This window comes from Aspergillus campestris (assembly GCF_002847485.1).
Source record: "Aspergillus campestris IBT 28561 chromosome Unknown P168scaffold_8, whole genome shotgun sequence".
Classification (NCBI taxonomy): domain Eukaryota; kingdom Fungi; phylum Ascomycota; class Eurotiomycetes; order Eurotiales; family Aspergillaceae; genus Aspergillus; species Aspergillus campestris.
Window position 1 is genome coordinate 1,181,928 of NW_020194343.1, and position 15,036 is coordinate 1,196,963.

Genomic DNA, 15,036 nt, shown 5'->3' on the forward strand with positions numbered 1-15,036 from the left:
TTTGTGATAGATTGCACTGCCAAGGATGCCCCTCTTCGCCAAGTCGCTGTAGTAGCAGGGATGTATACATAAGTAACCGTTTCATCAGTCCTCACGGAGGAGCCCATGTACTGAATCAGGTGTGCAAAGTCCAAGGCGCTAGGTCTCTGTGCGTGACTCGGGCCCATGGCATGGTTGGGGAAGGAAGAGAAAGACATGTTCGCGCTTACTGCCATGATCCCACGGTAGAACTGGCTGGCCTATTCTGACGACTCTGGATGGTTTGCTTACTTGAATAGGAATGTGGATACTCAGACTTGGATATTGATACCTGGGCTCGCGGGGTTCACTGTTTCTCCACTGAGATATTGGCTTTGGATTGGATGAGGATCGAACACAGCCGTAAAGGAACATGGCCGTGAAGCTCAGAATATCATTCATTTGTTGAAAATGACAGAAAGACAAGAAATACAGCATGTATACCAAGAACGAGCGACCAAGCAACCCGCTTTCATCCATCGACGCGCCAAACCCAACAACCCCCCACCCAACTTAACATTTGATATTGTTTCTCCAATAACTATGTTGGTTCGACGAGGCAAATGGGCCCTGATCCAGATCTTTCTTGTCCTCTCCATCGGGGATAATGTTGACTTTGTTGCCGCCCCCTTTTCTCTGGACGGTGGCCCCATCTCTCAGAGACGCGATCTCGCCCGGTCCATTATGGCAGAACTCATACTCGGCTCCGTCATACTTTAACGTCTTGCAGCCCTCGCCACATTCGATTTTTGCCGACGCCTGGCTTTCGTCATTCCCCGTAGCGTCGTCGGCCTTCCAGATGCGAATTTCACAGCTGAGACCGCCGCTCAAGTCGAAGGTGTTTTGATTACGCATAATGTGGAATCCGAAGGTGCAGGCTGACCCGAGGCTCGCGTTGGCAACCAGGGCGAGGAGGAGCTTGGAGATGTGCATTCTCTTTTTGTTTGGTTCTGGGGTGGGTTAGTGAGTGGTTGGGATATGGATCGTTGTGGCGTGTGCATGCATACCGTAGGGTCGTGTGTAAAGCAAGGTCGGGCAGAGTGAGAAGGAGCTCTCAATTCAACGGTTATGAGGTCAACTGATCGGGTGGGAGAGGATGATGATGATGATGATGATGGAGAAGAATCAGTTTGTCGGCGGGACACTTGTCGCTTTTTATATGTTGACATCGTCACCAAATCGACCTCATCATTGTCGACTGTCTGCCTCTTCTTCTACATCCTATCTACAGGTGAATCAAGACCATTTGCCAAATGCGATCGAGGCAGTGGGCTGTGTCTGCTAGAAGTCTATACATACAAGGCCGATCAGAAGGGGCCGAATTTGGACGACGGGATAAAAAACGTCATGCCAAGATCCCACAACGCACCTACGTCACAGAACGGAGGGATCAGACAAGGTTGGTGTGGAGTGGCGAGGCGCTTTGTAGTGCTGACATGTAAGATCCATTACTTTTGCCAACAGTCGCAGGCCGGTGTTGCATAGTTCGTTAGCTCAAGGGGATTGATCCTTCGATCTAGCCAAGAGACTTGCAGCTCCAACGGCCAATAAAGTTGCCAGGGACTGTTGGTTTATAGTCACTTGAGAAGAACCCGGACCGGTCACTAGATTTGGAGACCAGAGACGGAGTGACCAGACGTGGAAAGCCGTTCAGATTGTTAGCATGGATAGCCCGGGCCGGCTATACGTTCAGATCCTACGAGATACTTGTTTGGACATGGCAATGCTCCTGCCTGTTTGTGTCAGGCTGAATCAGTCGACGGTGAGACATTGTAGCTATGATGGTCAAGCTTGCAGCGAGGCAGACTCATGATAGTCGAAGAATTTGATTATAATGGGTTAGGGCTGGCGCTTTCACGTGTACTAGACTTGTATATTCTTGGTCAATTCAAACCGAAATACCCTGGACAAAAGGTAGTTACTGGAATGATAACTTCCTCCTCTTTCTTCTACTCCTTTCTTCTATCTTCAAACTACTGATCTCATTCCAGCTCAGATCGAGTCGGCTCCCCATAGTCCACCGAGAATGGCCGGTTCGCCCCCCGGAATTCCACATACGCAGCCGTCACCAATCCCATATCCAAACCCTGGTTCTCCGACTCGCGAATATCAAAGTGCCACTCAGTAAAGGGACCTATGGCAGCAAATGTCGACGCAGTCAGCTGGGTGTCACCACCACTCCAATTATCCTCCAGCCCTTGCTTGCCAAAGACGAACTCGGAGCTGAAGTCATCGACCCCCTGGACTCTGGCGGTATCGTACTCAAACTGAATATTGACGGCGTCGTGGGCAAATTCAAACCGTTTACGCTCAGTGTCTTCCAGCGTCTCATTTCCCACATGGCTGATTTTCACCAGCAGTCGCTTGCGAAGCGCATTATCAGGATTCACCTGGACCCCAAGCAACCACAGGCGTACCTGGTTGATCCGGACATCTGCACGGCCAGTGCCAAACGGGGAGGCACCGGGCTCCAGCCGAATGGAGGCACTATAGACCCCATCGTCGCCGTTGGACGTGGTGAGCACCTGTCGACGCTTGAAAGCCTCCAGCTCCTCCTTGGTCAGCGCATACAGCAGTCCCTTGTCATTCTCGTAGCGGGGCCATGTGACGCGAATGTTGTTGGCATAACCCTGAAGACAGTTCTCAAAGGCCTTCTTCAGGTTCAACTGGCTGTCTTGTAGCTGGGTGACTGAGTTGAGGGGCGCCGGGTGGGAAAAGTCGAGCTCCTTCTGCAGTCCCCAGAATCTGATCGCTCGGCTCTCGTAGTTCAGACGTTGCATAAGCTCTAGTCGCATGGTATCGCGTGTTTTGCGGAGCCAGAATAGAATAGCTGGAGATTTCGGATTGAGCGTGTGTCTCTTCTGGCCCAGAGTCTCACCTTGGCTCTTGCTATAGTCTCGATTATTGATCGCTTCGATTAGGAGCTGGATGGAAGCGTTGTAGTCCAGAACGGCGCTGTTGCGATCTAGGGTCACTGCGACGAAAGTATCCAAGGCGCCTTCTATGCTTTTCAGGTCCGCCGGCTCTATTGCATTTTTGAACTCGCGGAGAATCTTTCGGATATCATCCGCCGTGCTGAGGATCTTCAGCGCCCCCGGATCATCGATGCCAATCTCGTTGTTCTTCTTGGTTTTGAGTGCCTGTTCCAGCGAGTCAAGGGTGTCACCGCATTGTTCCAGCTGGTCGATAATATACTCTCTCTTCACCACATCGCCCTCCAGGTTTTTCACCGATCCACCTGTTCCTTCTTGATATAAATCGTAGCCTGTTTTGACCTGATCGAGGATAGATGCGGGGTCACGGTATGTCGAGACAAGGGCACTCGCGCCTCTGAGGAAGATAGTCCAGTCGAGGTTATTCTTGAAACGAATCTTGCTCAGTTCGTCCACGAGCAGCTGTCGCTTCACTCGAATATCCTTGGTCAGGAAAGCGATCTTACTGACACCAGTGGCTAGTGGGCCGTTAGGGGAGGTGAGAAGGTCAATCTTGGCCTCGGCTTCCTTTTGGGCATCGGCCATCTTGCTGATACCCTGGTCCACGAGGGTATGGACGTCATTGTCATTTTGTACGGCTTCTTCGTAGGCTGCGGTCAGTTTTTCTGTCGAATCGAGGACCTGGAATCGTTCCTCCACGGACTGGGCATAGAAACCGAATGACAAACGGGGTACCCAGCTGTCAACATGGCCGAACATATCTTGACACAGCAGCAATCGATTGCGACGACTGATGGCCTGCTCATAAACGGACTTGAGTTGCAGGACAGGATTGCTGGTTACATTGAGCTTGGTTTCCAGGCCTTCCAGGGCATCCAACAGGCCAGAGCGCTCGCCCTGAAAAGCATTGAGCACTTGGAGACGGCCGACCAAGATGTTATAGAGTGCGTATGCTCTCTTCCAGTCATCAGTGTTGCTGCTGAAGAAGATATCGTCCGCTTTGTTCAGCAGCATCTGGCATTGTTCGGGAAAGATGTAGGCTTGCAAAACATCCAAATCCTCCTCGAAGCCTTTGAACGGCAGGATTGTAGCACGGCTCTGGCCACTATTCAGCCCTGCTTTGCCATTGGCACCGTTTTGGGATCTGAAGCCACCTTCTTTGGTCCCATAGCCACCCACCCCCCCAGCACCTAAGGTTGTCAGTTAAAGGACATGCTAGGCTGTTGGGAAGTCCACCTCGAGAGTTATTCTTTGTAAAGTCGTAGGCAGCACTCTCCATATTCGCCAAATCTGCCTGGAGTCTCTTTTCTAGGTTGCGGATGAGAGAAACCAGCTGAGAATCCTTTCGCGGGGAGACTTTTTCGATGGCCTTTTGAGCAGCCGCAAGAATTTGAGTTGCATCAGCGGTTCCAGTCTCTAGGCTGATCGAGCGAACTGATTTCAGTGTCTTTTCAAAGAGAGTGACTGTTTCAGTGGTGACATCCTTTGGTGCCTCGTCCTTTGTGGCCAGGTTGGTGTGCACCTCCTGCATGAGAGACGAGGCATTGTCTTGAATTTCTTTGTTGAGACCCGCTTTAGACAAGACCTCGAGATGCACGGCGAGATCTTGGAGAACTCCACTGAGGCTCTTCAGTACTTGGAGGACTTCTTCATCCCCTGCGGAGAGGCACCCAGGGAGACTGTCTGAGAGCACCGGCTCAGTCAGACATAAAACCTGCTCTGGCCACGATCGTCTGTAGATCTTCTGCAGGGCAACCACGGCATCTGTCTCTGCTGTTCCAAATAACAGTTCAATGTCACCTAGACCACGTCATCTTTGATATCCCTGGGCGAAGGTTGGCATAGACCTACCTCCATTTCCACCGTCGCCGCCAGCGCCCCCCCTGGTCTCTTTTGGCTTGTCTTTATCCTCTTTGTCGGAGATGGTGCTGTCGCCGCCGCTACCGCCGGTTCCCCCATACGCCTCGATCGTCAAATTTTGGAAAGCTTTTTCGCCTGGAACGGACCGAACACAGATCCACACATTCCCGGCATCTTTGCCATTTCCTCCCGACCCGCCATCTTCGTTGATATTGGGGATGCCTGCCGCGCCTGTCTCGCCGGAGACACCAATAGTGACACCATTGGAGACTGTCAGTGTATGACAAAAGAGCCCGATACTCTTGCCGCGGGCGGTGATGCTGGAGGTAATTTCGAGTTCCTCTGCGTAGACCAAACAGGTATCCGTGGTGAATTTGAACTTGTCGTCGATAATGTATTTCTCCGTGCTCAGAATAATCGTGGCCTGCTCAGTACTGTAGTAGGCATAGCTGTTATTTGGCAGGACGGACGCCATGGTGGATGAGATTTAGAGTATGGATGACCACTTGATTGATCAACACAAGGAGTCCCTAATTGATGGGCTTTCACAGAATCTTAAACCCGGGGATATTGGCGCTTCCGGCTTTCTTCCGTTCATGGGTTGAAAGCATATCAGGCATGTTGATGTGACAGATTACATCCGAGACCATGCAGAGGTTGTACAACACGTCATGCATACATCGCAGGTCAGGCATTGCTGCATGCAGTACTGCGTAGCATGAGAAGTCCAATCCAACCTACCCCGTCTATATATTAGTTAATGATAATCAATGGGAGTAGTAGAATGTAACACGTACACGTCATGCATATACTGCAGATAAAAAATTACTGTCTACAGTATTATCAGAATCTCCACCAATCCCATATATACTAATTGGCAATGATCAACATGAGTAGTGATGAGTAGTGACAGTTCATACATGCATTGCATGTCAGGAATTGCTGCGTGCAGTAGCGTCTGAAGTTTCAGCGAGTGGATATCTACAAACTAAATGATAAACAGTGACAGCTCATCCATATACTACAGGACCGGAACTGGTACGCCTGGTGACACCAAGACCTCGAGTGTTGGATGCATTGAGTACCTAATCCAATACTCAACATGATGCAGTTCGATCGAACGATCAATTGACCAAAAACCACGTCATTAGTCTTGTAATCGTCCCCACTAAGCGTGCAAACCAAAGGGCTGCAATAGCTATTTATATCGTGCTCGTATCTTCCACAGGGCAAGATATCCAACATCCATCCCCTCAGTCTCTCTCCCTCTCTCTTTCTTTCTTTTTTTTTCGTTTTTTTTGCCCTTCTGGCTGTTTTTATCTCTAATTTAAGTGTAGCCTTGCAAAATGGCAAAGCAATTGAAGTACCTCGAGTTAGTGGAGCAGATGAAGGGCCGACAAACGATCAATGGATACGACGTTCTGGTGTCTTACTCCCAGGAAAAAATCAACCAACTCCTCCAAGCACGCTCCGAGAGCCTGACTTCAATCCTAGGCCTGGGACCGCTGGATGTAGATGGCAAGATCACTGGTGTCGGCCCAGTTCACCTTTCCGTGTCCATGAAGCTCGACCACCCTCGTCTTCAATTTGTGGATGAATACGGAAACATTACCCTTGCATTTCGCATCCTGTCAGGATCAATCACAAATAAGGATACAAAGAATACGGACTATTTAACCGACGATCTTGTACTCAGTTTCAACACCACTCTTGTTAACGTCACTGGGACCGTCGAAGGTGACTTTGCGAACCCAGGTGCCAAAACCGCGCCAGTCAACGAGCCAGTCATCCTCAACCCGGACCAAAAGAACGTGTCCCAGGGAGTCTGCGTTACTTTCGAAAAATCCTCGCTCGATATCACTTCCACCACGGGACAGGACAGGTTGGATCTGGCTGTAGTGAAGAGTGGTTTGCAAAAATATTTCAAGGAGCATGCGGAGCTCAAATATTATGTCGCTGGTGTTTCCAACCAGTACCAGCCGGAATCCGGATCCCATCTTTTACGGCCTCACGCCTTTTCGTTCGCCACAATCAAAGGCAACACGGAGGCCGAGACCTCGGCGTTGTGTATGCGGATCCACGTCGCGCAAGGGACAGGCGGAAGCGATGATTCTGCATGGACTCCGTTTGGTGCTGACGGTTTGCTTCCTATGCCCCGCGGATCTGATTGCAGCATGATCATCAAAAGTGACGTTTTTGTGGACCAACTTATCTTGGTAGAGCTCCCATCACTCCGCCCAATATTTTTTTTTACCTCCATGTCGAGACCTGCTAACCGTACCACAGCCCAGTCTACGCAATGGGTTCGGTGCTTTGGAGAACAAAACAAAACCAGGTGAAGGTAAGACACCGTACAACCTACTCGCATGCATGAAGACTGACCCGGAACGTCTGGTTTGTAGGTGGTTTGGCTTGCATTGGGAACATGACAGCAGGATTTGTTGAGGTTCCGGCCGTGGATAATGGCGATGGCAAAGTTGATGGTGGTTTAGGGTACTATAAAGTGCAGTTGGCGGGCTTCCATTTCAGTCCGGGGGTGCCCAAGACGACAATCACGCTCGGCGGTGATATCAACGCCACGTCGAACGAAATTCAATTTACCAGCTCGACGCAGGAAGTATCGTGGAAAGATGAAATAGGAACCGAAAAAGGTAGTGTGAAAGGCTCTGGCACAGTTGATCTCCAGTTTTCCTGGGGGGCGAAAGGATCGTGGAAAGATAAAAGCAATTCTGACCACCCCAATATGCTCGGTTTTGACTGGGTCGGCGATGGCAACTGGAATATCCATTTACCCAAGGTTGACGAACGCAGTTGGTTGGAAAGGGCGTGGAAAGGCCGTGGTTCCGTTCCGGCGGAGTATAAGAACTTGCAGGTCCCCAGCCCTAATGTGAACCTGGAGGTGAAGACGCTCGATTATTTCTTGACCACGAACTTGTTGTACCCGGGCAAGCACATCTTCAAGGCCGACAATCCTTCTTCGGATAGCACGGACAAAGGGCTTGCTTTTCCGCATGACCTGATTTTGACCGGCCAGATCTTGACCAGCTGAGTTTTCCATTTGTCAACTCTTGCCTATTATTTTCACGAATCGATCGATGTTGACGTTGATTTGGCAGTCAACCCTGAGTAGCTAAGGATGGATGGCTTGATAGCTATCCAAGTCAAGTTTGAAGGCAGAGAGACCTATGGATATGTTGCAGCATCTCTTGACGGATGAAACTTTCGCAATGACTTTTTTTTCTTTTCTAGTTACATGATGGCCTCCAAATTGTTTTAGATAGGCCCCTTGGTTGATAGTTCGTTAACAAAAACGCTTTCTCTGTTTACCAAGAATGCGGCTGTTACCTATTCTGGGCTATACAGTAAGTAGTCTATAGTATAAGCCAGGCACTTCTAAACACGAAACTTGCATGAAACCCTGACACACCAAGGGACCTTGACAGGTTATATCCAATACTCTACCACAGTACCCAATGCTCCCTGGAAAATGACTGTCGAAAAATAATGCCACTCGGCTACAAAAGATATCTAGACACTTCTGAGCTCGGCGGGTACTCCTTCATGCACTATTTGATATCGCAACAGGAACAGGACATGTCTAGATCACGTTCCTCGCCTAGCCCTCAGTCCTCGATTACATCCGACGTCCCCAACAAACCGATGACATCGACACAGCAGCATGCCAGACAATAGGCCCTATGCGCGTACCTCGATGAGAATCGGAGACTGGATCCTTGTGTGTGTGCCTGGTTGGCCCGCCCTATCCTGACATGGACTCCAGCATGGACTCTACCACGGACTCACTACTGTACCTACGTAGGTCCTAGGTACTCTCCCATCTCAAATGGCCACACGAGGCTCGGGGTCAAAAGTTGCGTCTACAGTATCTCTAAGAGGCCCAGGAAAAGTAAAATAGATAAAAAGATAGATTGGTAGAATCACTCATGTACATAACATACTCATTCCAAATAACAATAGAGTTTTAAATCAGTATATCAAAGAAAAAGTAAAAAGAAATAAAAAGAGAATCCTTGATATTTTCGTTCTCATCTGTGTGTTTATCTTCGTCTTCGTCTTCAAATAGATAGGTAGATAGATAGGCTCATCGCCAATAGGCTCAAAAGCTCAAAAGCTCAACGGCTGGATTATGCAAGAAATAGACAGTAAAATAAAATAAAAGGAAAGAAAAATTTTAAATATTCAAGACAAGAATAGAATAGATGATTTTAGCGAGATCCCTCCTGGCCCGCGCGGACCGCCTCCAGAATCATATCCTTCGCTTCCTCGAGACCGTCCTTGCTGCCCTTGACTTCGATGGCCTCGCCGCCGGCCTGGTTCTTGGGCACGTTGATCCGGCAGCCGGTCTGCTTGCGGATGGCGTTGATCTGGCTGCCGCCTTGGCCGACCACGAAGCGGTAGGTCCGGGGGTCCGGGAGGATGAGGTACCCCGTGGCGGACTGCTGCGAGGCGGCTGCCAGGGCCTTTTGCAGGGCTGCCTTGGCCTTGGTGACGTTGTCGCCGCTGCCGGCTAGCACCCACGGGATCGTGCCAGACTCGCCTGCGGGGGCACTGTGGTCGACGACATTCCAGGAGTGGGCGTCTGCGCTGGCGCTGGGGTCGTCGGTGATGAGGGGCAGAGATGACGATCCGTTGGCGGCGCCGCGCGAATCCTCGGATTCGGGCTTCGCGGGGATGGACTGTCCGGCGTGGTCCACTGTGACGTGGTAGTCGTTGCGGAGGCGGCGGAAGAAGGCCCCGTTGTCGGAGACCGCGTGGTGCAGGTGACGCGGGACGTCAACCTGCTCGCCCTGCTGGTCCTTCAGCAGGGAGAGGATGTGCTCCTTGGCCTCGGCGACGCCCTTGCTGGGTCCCTTGAGCTTGATGTCGGGACGGCCCGAGCCGATCTTGGGAATGTCCAGGGTGACGTTGAACTGGGACTCGATGCCCCGGCGGGTCTCGCCGCCACGGCCGATGAGCAGGCGGTGTTGCAGCTGAGGCACCTCGACGGTCTCCGTCACCTGGTCCTGGCGCTCCTTGACGAACTCTTCCACCGCGGCGACAATCTTGTCCACGATCTGGCCGTTTCCTTCCAGCTTGATCGTCGACTCGCTGCTCTCGGGACGGGGGAATTTGACCATGCGCGAGGCACTGCCATCAGTGGGACCGCCGGCATCGGCGATGATCTTGCGGATGTTGGCACCTGTTGTTATTAGTTTGATTCAAAGAATGGTTGTGAGAGGTGAAAAAAAAGGGAGAGAGAGAGAACGTACCACCACCACCAATAAGAGACTTGTGGAACTTCTTATCCACATCAAGCGTCTTAGTAACAATAGCATCAAACTCCCGGGACCGTTGCTCCAGGATCTTCTTCGCCTCAGCGACCTGGGGTTTGGTACCCCTGATCTTGATCTGCACACGGCCCGAGGCGTCCGTCGCGTCATCATTGACGCCCGGGACGTCGATCTGCGCGCCCGTGTCCGCACGGAGCTTGTCCATCTCACGGCCCCGCTGGCCAATCAGCGAGGGGACCTGAGACTGCGCCACCGAGACGGTCGCGGAGAACGAGTGCTCGATGACCCACTGCAGGAGACTGAGGATCTCATCCCGGGCGGAATCCGCGCCCTTGCTGGGGCCCTTGACCACCACCTCGTCCGCGCCCTGCGAGCGACCCGGGCGAGCGGCGCCGGCGTCGCTGGAGTTCTCGGCCACGTCGTCGGTGGCGCCGGTAGCCCGCGGGAACTGCACGCGGACCGCATAGCGGTCCTGCAGCCGGTTGACCTGGCTGCCCTTCTGGCCGATCAGCTCGCGGTGATACTGCGCCGGCACCTTCAGGACATGGGTGGTCTCGTCTTCGAGCTTCTTGCCCATGTTAATGATGCGCATGCGGGCGGCGTCGGCCTTGGCCTTGGGGCCCTTGACTTCGACCTTGCCGTTTTCGACCTTGATGTCCACGTCGAACTCGTCGCGCAGCTTGTTGATGTTCTCGCCGCGACGGCCGATGAGGAAGTTGGCGTACTTTTGCGGGAAGTCAAAGGTCGTCGTGTACCCGCGCTCCAGGTCATCGCGTTCCTGCTCCACGACAAAGGCTTCCAGCTTCGACACCAGGTCATTGACCAGGCCGGAGGGACCGCGCAGGGCGACCTCGCAGACGCCGTTACGGCCCTGCACCTCGCCCACGAGCGCACGGACGGGGATCTGGTCCTCGCCCTTGGCCTGCTGCTCCCGGAGGATGAACTTGCGCGCCTTCTCCTGGTACTTGCCGGGGATGGCGACGGTCCGGGCCACCACGTCGCTCTGGTCGCCCAGGGTGCTCTGGAGATAGTCATTGGCCTGCCGGAGTGCATCCTCGAAGGCGGCGAGCTCGGCCGGCGAGGGTCGCTGCCGCGGCACCTCGAACCCGGAGGCGCTGGCCGAGGGGCCTTCGTAGACCAGCACCACGTCGGAGCTCTCCACATCGTCGGGGGTCAGGAGGTGGACCCCGTAGTCGGACCGCAGCTTCGAGATGCTCCGCGAGCGCAGGAACGGGTGGAAGTAGGGGTCGATGGACAGGTGGCGGAGGCGGGCCGGCGGGTGGGCCTGGACGAGATTCATGATGTCGGAGCGGGCGCGGATGGTGTTCTTGCCATCCCGCGAGTACACCTCCCACGTGACCGGGCCCTCCGCGCTGGGCGGCAGGGCAATGCGGGAGTCGTACATCTTCTCCAGCTCCTTGATGATCTGGCGCTGGGTGAGATAGCGGGTGAGCGCACGCGCGTGGGCGTGGGGCCCACTGGGGGCGTTGGGGTGCTGGCGCGACAGGTCGATGCTCGCCATCTGCATGCTGGTCGCCAGGTCCATGGCGCGGTTGATGCCGTCCTCGATGCGATCCACGGGGCCGGTGATGGTGAGGAACTCACTCTCGTCGGAGGCCGGGGGGAGCACGATGGAACAGCCGGTGTCCGCCAGGAATTCGTGCAGCGCATCCGCGTTGTCGCCCAGGATGAACTGGTGCTGGCCACGGTTGATGGCGAGCTGACGCAGGGTCAGCTGGCGTTGCAGATCGGCCGCGAGCCGCTCGACCTCCGCGCGGGCCTCCTGGGCGGCCGTGCGCTCGCCCGAGATGTGGATGTTCTTCTCGGGCACGGGGGCGAACTGGACCTGACCGGCCTCGGCCTCCTGCGGCGGGGGCTGGCTCAGCCAGGTGTCATACCGCGGCACGTGGACCTGGGCCTGCGTGCGATCCTGAATCTCCTTCAGGTTGGCATTGTGGGCGCCGGCGATGAAGGGGAAGAACTCGGGGGGGATGGACTTGAGACGCAGGCTCATGTTGGAGGCTCGCTCCTTGATGATGGCCTCGATCTCCCGACGGGCCATCTCGGCGGCGACAGCATCGCCTTCGATCAGCACATCGATGGTGTCGCTGTCATCCTCATCGACGCCGGGGGCCGAGTCCTCCGCACGAGGAACCTGCACGCGGGCTCCGGTCCGCTGCTGCAGATCCTGAACCACCGCGCCTTGTCGACCGATGATGTGGGGACGGGCGGAGGCCGGAATGGGGACGCGAACGGATTGCTGGAATGGGTGTCAGATTCGGTATATCCGGCGGTTGGGTGGGTTCGTGACATACCTTGGAGCCAACCTGCTGAGCGACCTCTTTGAGGGCTTGTCGCACGGCATCGACAGATCCTTTGCCTTCAAAGATGATGGATCCACCGGGACCGTTTCGCATATCCACGTTCGCCTTGGATCGTCGGGAGATGTCGCGCAGGATATCGCGCAGGGGCTTCTTGAGCTGACCCCGGGGGAGCATCTGGGACGGCGCCAGACGGAGCTGTTCCATGTGCTTGCCGGGAAGGCTGATGATCCGGGGGACATCGGCTATGCCTGTCAGCTAGAGGGTCCCAACACGCGGGTGAGTGGGGGGAGACATACTGGCTTGCAAAGGGGCAGGGGCACCATTGGCGACGGCGGCCGCACCGGACAGACCCTTGGACCCCCATGCGGAGGCGGCGGGGGTCTTCGGTTTCGGACCACTGCCCAGGGCGGGGAACAATTCCTCGGAGCGCACATCCAAGGCGGGCGATTTCTTCGGGGCCGGTTTAGCGACGGGGGCCGCGGGCGCTGGTGCGGGGGTCGGGTCGGGGGTCGCGGCCTGGACGGGCTTGGAGGCACCGGAGGGGGCCGGGAACTGGGCATCATATTCATCCACGGTATCCTCGACGGTCACGTTGTGGGGCTCGTGGCGGGCATGCTGTTCCTCGAGCATGGCAGCCCGGGACTTGGGCGCACCATTCGGGTCGGTAGCGGGAACTTCGGACGCCATGACGCAAGTTCGAATCGATCACCCTCGGAGCGGAGGATGAAGGTCAGAATGGAGGGAGCACTGCCGGATCTTTTCGTTAGCAGGAGGGAAGGACCCCGGGGAGATTTGCCTAACGTAGCGACTGCGGTGGCCGTCGGTGGAGGAAATACCTGGAAGCAACGGAAATATTGCCGAGTGGGAAATCGACCGGGGAGTCGGACAATCGGACCACAACCAATTGCAACGAAACCACAGGGGATCAGAATAGACGAGAGGAGCAGAGTCGTAGATGATGAGGCTGAGCGATCACCACAGGCGAAGATTTTCGACAGGCAGAAAATCAATTGGGTGTCGATCAATTGGTTCGGGAGTGGGAGAGGGAAAGCGGAGAGAGCGTGGGGAGAACTGTCGGAAGACGGAGGTCTGGAGAGATGAAATGGTGGGGAAGAAGGTCAATTGAGGAGAGATTGACCGGGGGGAGAGGGAGAAGGGGAAGAAGGAGAAGGAGAAGAAATGAGGTCGGAGAAGTGACGGAGATGAGTGGGGGGAGGAAGAAAGTCGAGCGTGGAGAGAAGAAGAAGAAGAGAAGAAGAGAAGAGGACAGACAGGCGGAGAGCGAAGCTAAGGAGTCCATTCCTCTTTTGGCGGTCGGATGGAGAACGTTGAGGTTACGTGGTAGAGTCATGAACATTCCAACATATATTGTGACCATTTTGATAGTCACTGTCTTTCTTAATACTTCTGATAATTGATTTTCTTGTCATGGCATCTGTCAATGACTGTCTCTGGTGGTCCCTTGGTTATCAACAGGGTGGCAGATCGATGTTAGACAGCTTCAACCTAACTAGCTCAATTCCAGCATCTGAACTGTCTCAATCAGTACACTTGATCTATATATAGGTAGCTATAGTACTCCGTAGATATAGTGAAAATTAACTATTCAACAGTGGTGTAAGGTTGGTTGAAGCTGTGAAGCTATCCGGGTTTATTCAAGGTGCAGAGCTAGAGTTTTTAGAAGTCAGATCACAACCAAAATATAGATATGATGTATAGGATATATTATTTGTGATTATAATGATGCTATCATAATCAAAGAACAAAGTCATTGTCACAAATATCCATAACATATAGATTTATAGATTGGTTAACTTGACTACTGTTGAAGGTATTCAGACACCATAAAGAACCCACTGTTACTTGATATTCTAACCACATCATACATTATGATCTAGGGACACAGTGTACAGACAGCCAATAGTGAATTATAAGTATCTATCATTGTCTCCCAGATCAACGAATAAATCAATGCCTGTAGAGGACATACACTTGGTGGGGTAGGGTATATATATTCACTGCGTGGTATCAATTGCAGTATGAAGGAGATTGACATCGAGCCACTCATCTATATTTAGTAGCGCCCAATGTCCTGACATCAAGGAGAGACCATGGTAAGTATCCGTATGCAAGCTAGCTGCGGTTTCACCCCAGAGTTCGAGAGGATAATTTCAAAATTGTCATTCTAGTACCACAGTCCATAAACAGATCCATAATGCCAGGAATCCAATTCTACTGTCTATAATATGATCAACTGATCAGTCGGGACAGACACTCCACCTATATAGTAGGATCAGGATCTCGACTAAAAACCTAATAATCAGACATGATCATTAACTCCATGATCCCATCACCAACTACGACAATTCTACAATAATGTCAAGCGTCAAATCAAGCTGAAATAGTCCCCTATTGGGTAGGGGAAAAAGTCCTCCCCCCATGACAGCACTGCACTCATCAGACCATCCGGACCGTTTGAGCCTGTCCTTGAACGCGCTAATCAATCCGCCCGTTTTCTCGACCGATCGTCATGGAAGGATGTACCAGTCAACGGCTGAATGGAATCTACGATATGATTGGTCTGTTGGGACCTGGGAGCCTGTGATGCGC

The 15,036-nt window shown here is 53.2% G+C and overlaps 4 protein-coding genes across 4 annotated transcripts; 1 reads left to right on the forward strand and 3 right to left on the reverse strand.

Moving 5' to 3' along the window:
* Positions 1 to 199: 199 nt before the first annotated feature.
* Positions 200 to 1,291, reverse strand: P168DRAFT_291426 (uncharacterized protein). Its single transcript, XM_024837407.1, has 2 exons — positions 1,114 to 1,291; positions 200 to 969 (listed from the first exon to the last, which is right to left on the reverse strand). The coding sequence occupies exon 2, from the start codon at positions 949 to 951 to the stop codon at positions 532 to 534; it is 420 nt and encodes a 139-aa protein (XP_024691889.1). The 5' UTR covers positions 952 to 969; positions 1,114 to 1,291; the 3' UTR covers positions 200 to 531.
* A 709-nt stretch (positions 1,292 to 2,000) lies between these two features.
* P168DRAFT_271358 (serine protein kinase) lies at positions 2,001 to 5,312 on the reverse strand (the record flags this gene model as incomplete). Its single annotated transcript, XM_024835260.1, has 3 exons — positions 4,803 to 5,312; positions 4,188 to 4,751; positions 2,001 to 4,141 (listed from the first exon to the last, which is right to left on the reverse strand). The coding sequence occupies exons 1-3, from the start codon at positions 5,284 to 5,286 to the stop codon at positions 2,001 to 2,003; spliced, it is 3,189 nt and encodes a 1,062-aa protein (XP_024691890.1). The 5' UTR covers positions 5,287 to 5,312.
* Positions 5,313 to 6,062: 750 nt separating this feature from the next.
* P168DRAFT_305598 (uncharacterized protein) lies at positions 6,063 to 8,123 on the forward strand. The gene is made up of 3 exons (XM_024838945.1): positions 6,063 to 7,027; positions 7,098 to 7,152; positions 7,214 to 8,123. The coding sequence occupies exons 1-3, from the start codon at positions 6,158 to 6,160 to the stop codon at positions 7,858 to 7,860; spliced, it is 1,572 nt and encodes a 523-aa protein (XP_024691891.1). The 5' UTR covers positions 6,063 to 6,157; the 3' UTR covers positions 7,861 to 8,123.
* A 620-nt stretch (positions 8,124 to 8,743) lies between these two features.
* Positions 8,744 to 13,571, reverse strand: P168DRAFT_328342 (putative RNA binding effector protein Scp160). The gene is made up of 5 exons (XM_024841345.1): positions 13,263 to 13,571; positions 12,723 to 13,173; positions 12,418 to 12,668; positions 10,082 to 12,362; positions 8,744 to 10,011 (listed from the first exon to the last, which is right to left on the reverse strand). The coding sequence occupies exons 2-5, from the start codon at positions 13,111 to 13,113 to the stop codon at positions 9,038 to 9,040; spliced, it is 3,897 nt and encodes a 1,298-aa protein (XP_024691892.1). The 5' UTR covers positions 13,114 to 13,173; positions 13,263 to 13,571; the 3' UTR covers positions 8,744 to 9,037.
* Between the last annotated feature and the right edge of the window lie 1,465 nt (positions 13,572 to 15,036).

Bases quoted from the DNA above. Each gene is read 5' to 3' on its own strand.
- P168DRAFT_291426 (XM_024837407.1), bottom strand. From the start codon at position 951: ATGCACATCTCCAAGCTCCTCCTCGCCCTGGTTGCCAACGCGAGCCTC.
- P168DRAFT_305598 (XM_024838945.1), top strand. From the start codon at position 6,158: ATGGCAAAGCAATTGAAGTACCTCGAGTTAGTGGAGCAGATGAAGGGC. The intron at 7,028-7,097 runs GTAGAGCTCCCA...ACCGTACCACAG, and splicing joins TTGTGGACCAACTTATCTTG to CCCAGTCTACGCAATGGGTT. The intron at 7,153-7,213 runs GTAAGACACCGT...TCTGGTTTGTAG, and splicing joins CAAAACAAAACCAGGTGAAG to GTGGTTTGGCTTGCATTGGG.
- P168DRAFT_328342 (XM_024841345.1), bottom strand. From the start codon at position 13,113: ATGGCGTCCGAAGTTCCCGCTACCGACCCGAATGGTGCGCCCAAGTCC. The intron at 12,669-12,722 runs GTATGTCTCCCC...TGACAGGCATAG, and splicing joins CCCTGCCCCTTTGCAAGCCA to CCGATGTCCCCCGGATCATC. The intron at 10,012-10,081 runs GTACGTTCTCTC...TAATAACAACAG, and splicing joins GTCTCTTATTGGTGGTGGTG to GTGCCAACATCCGCAAGATC.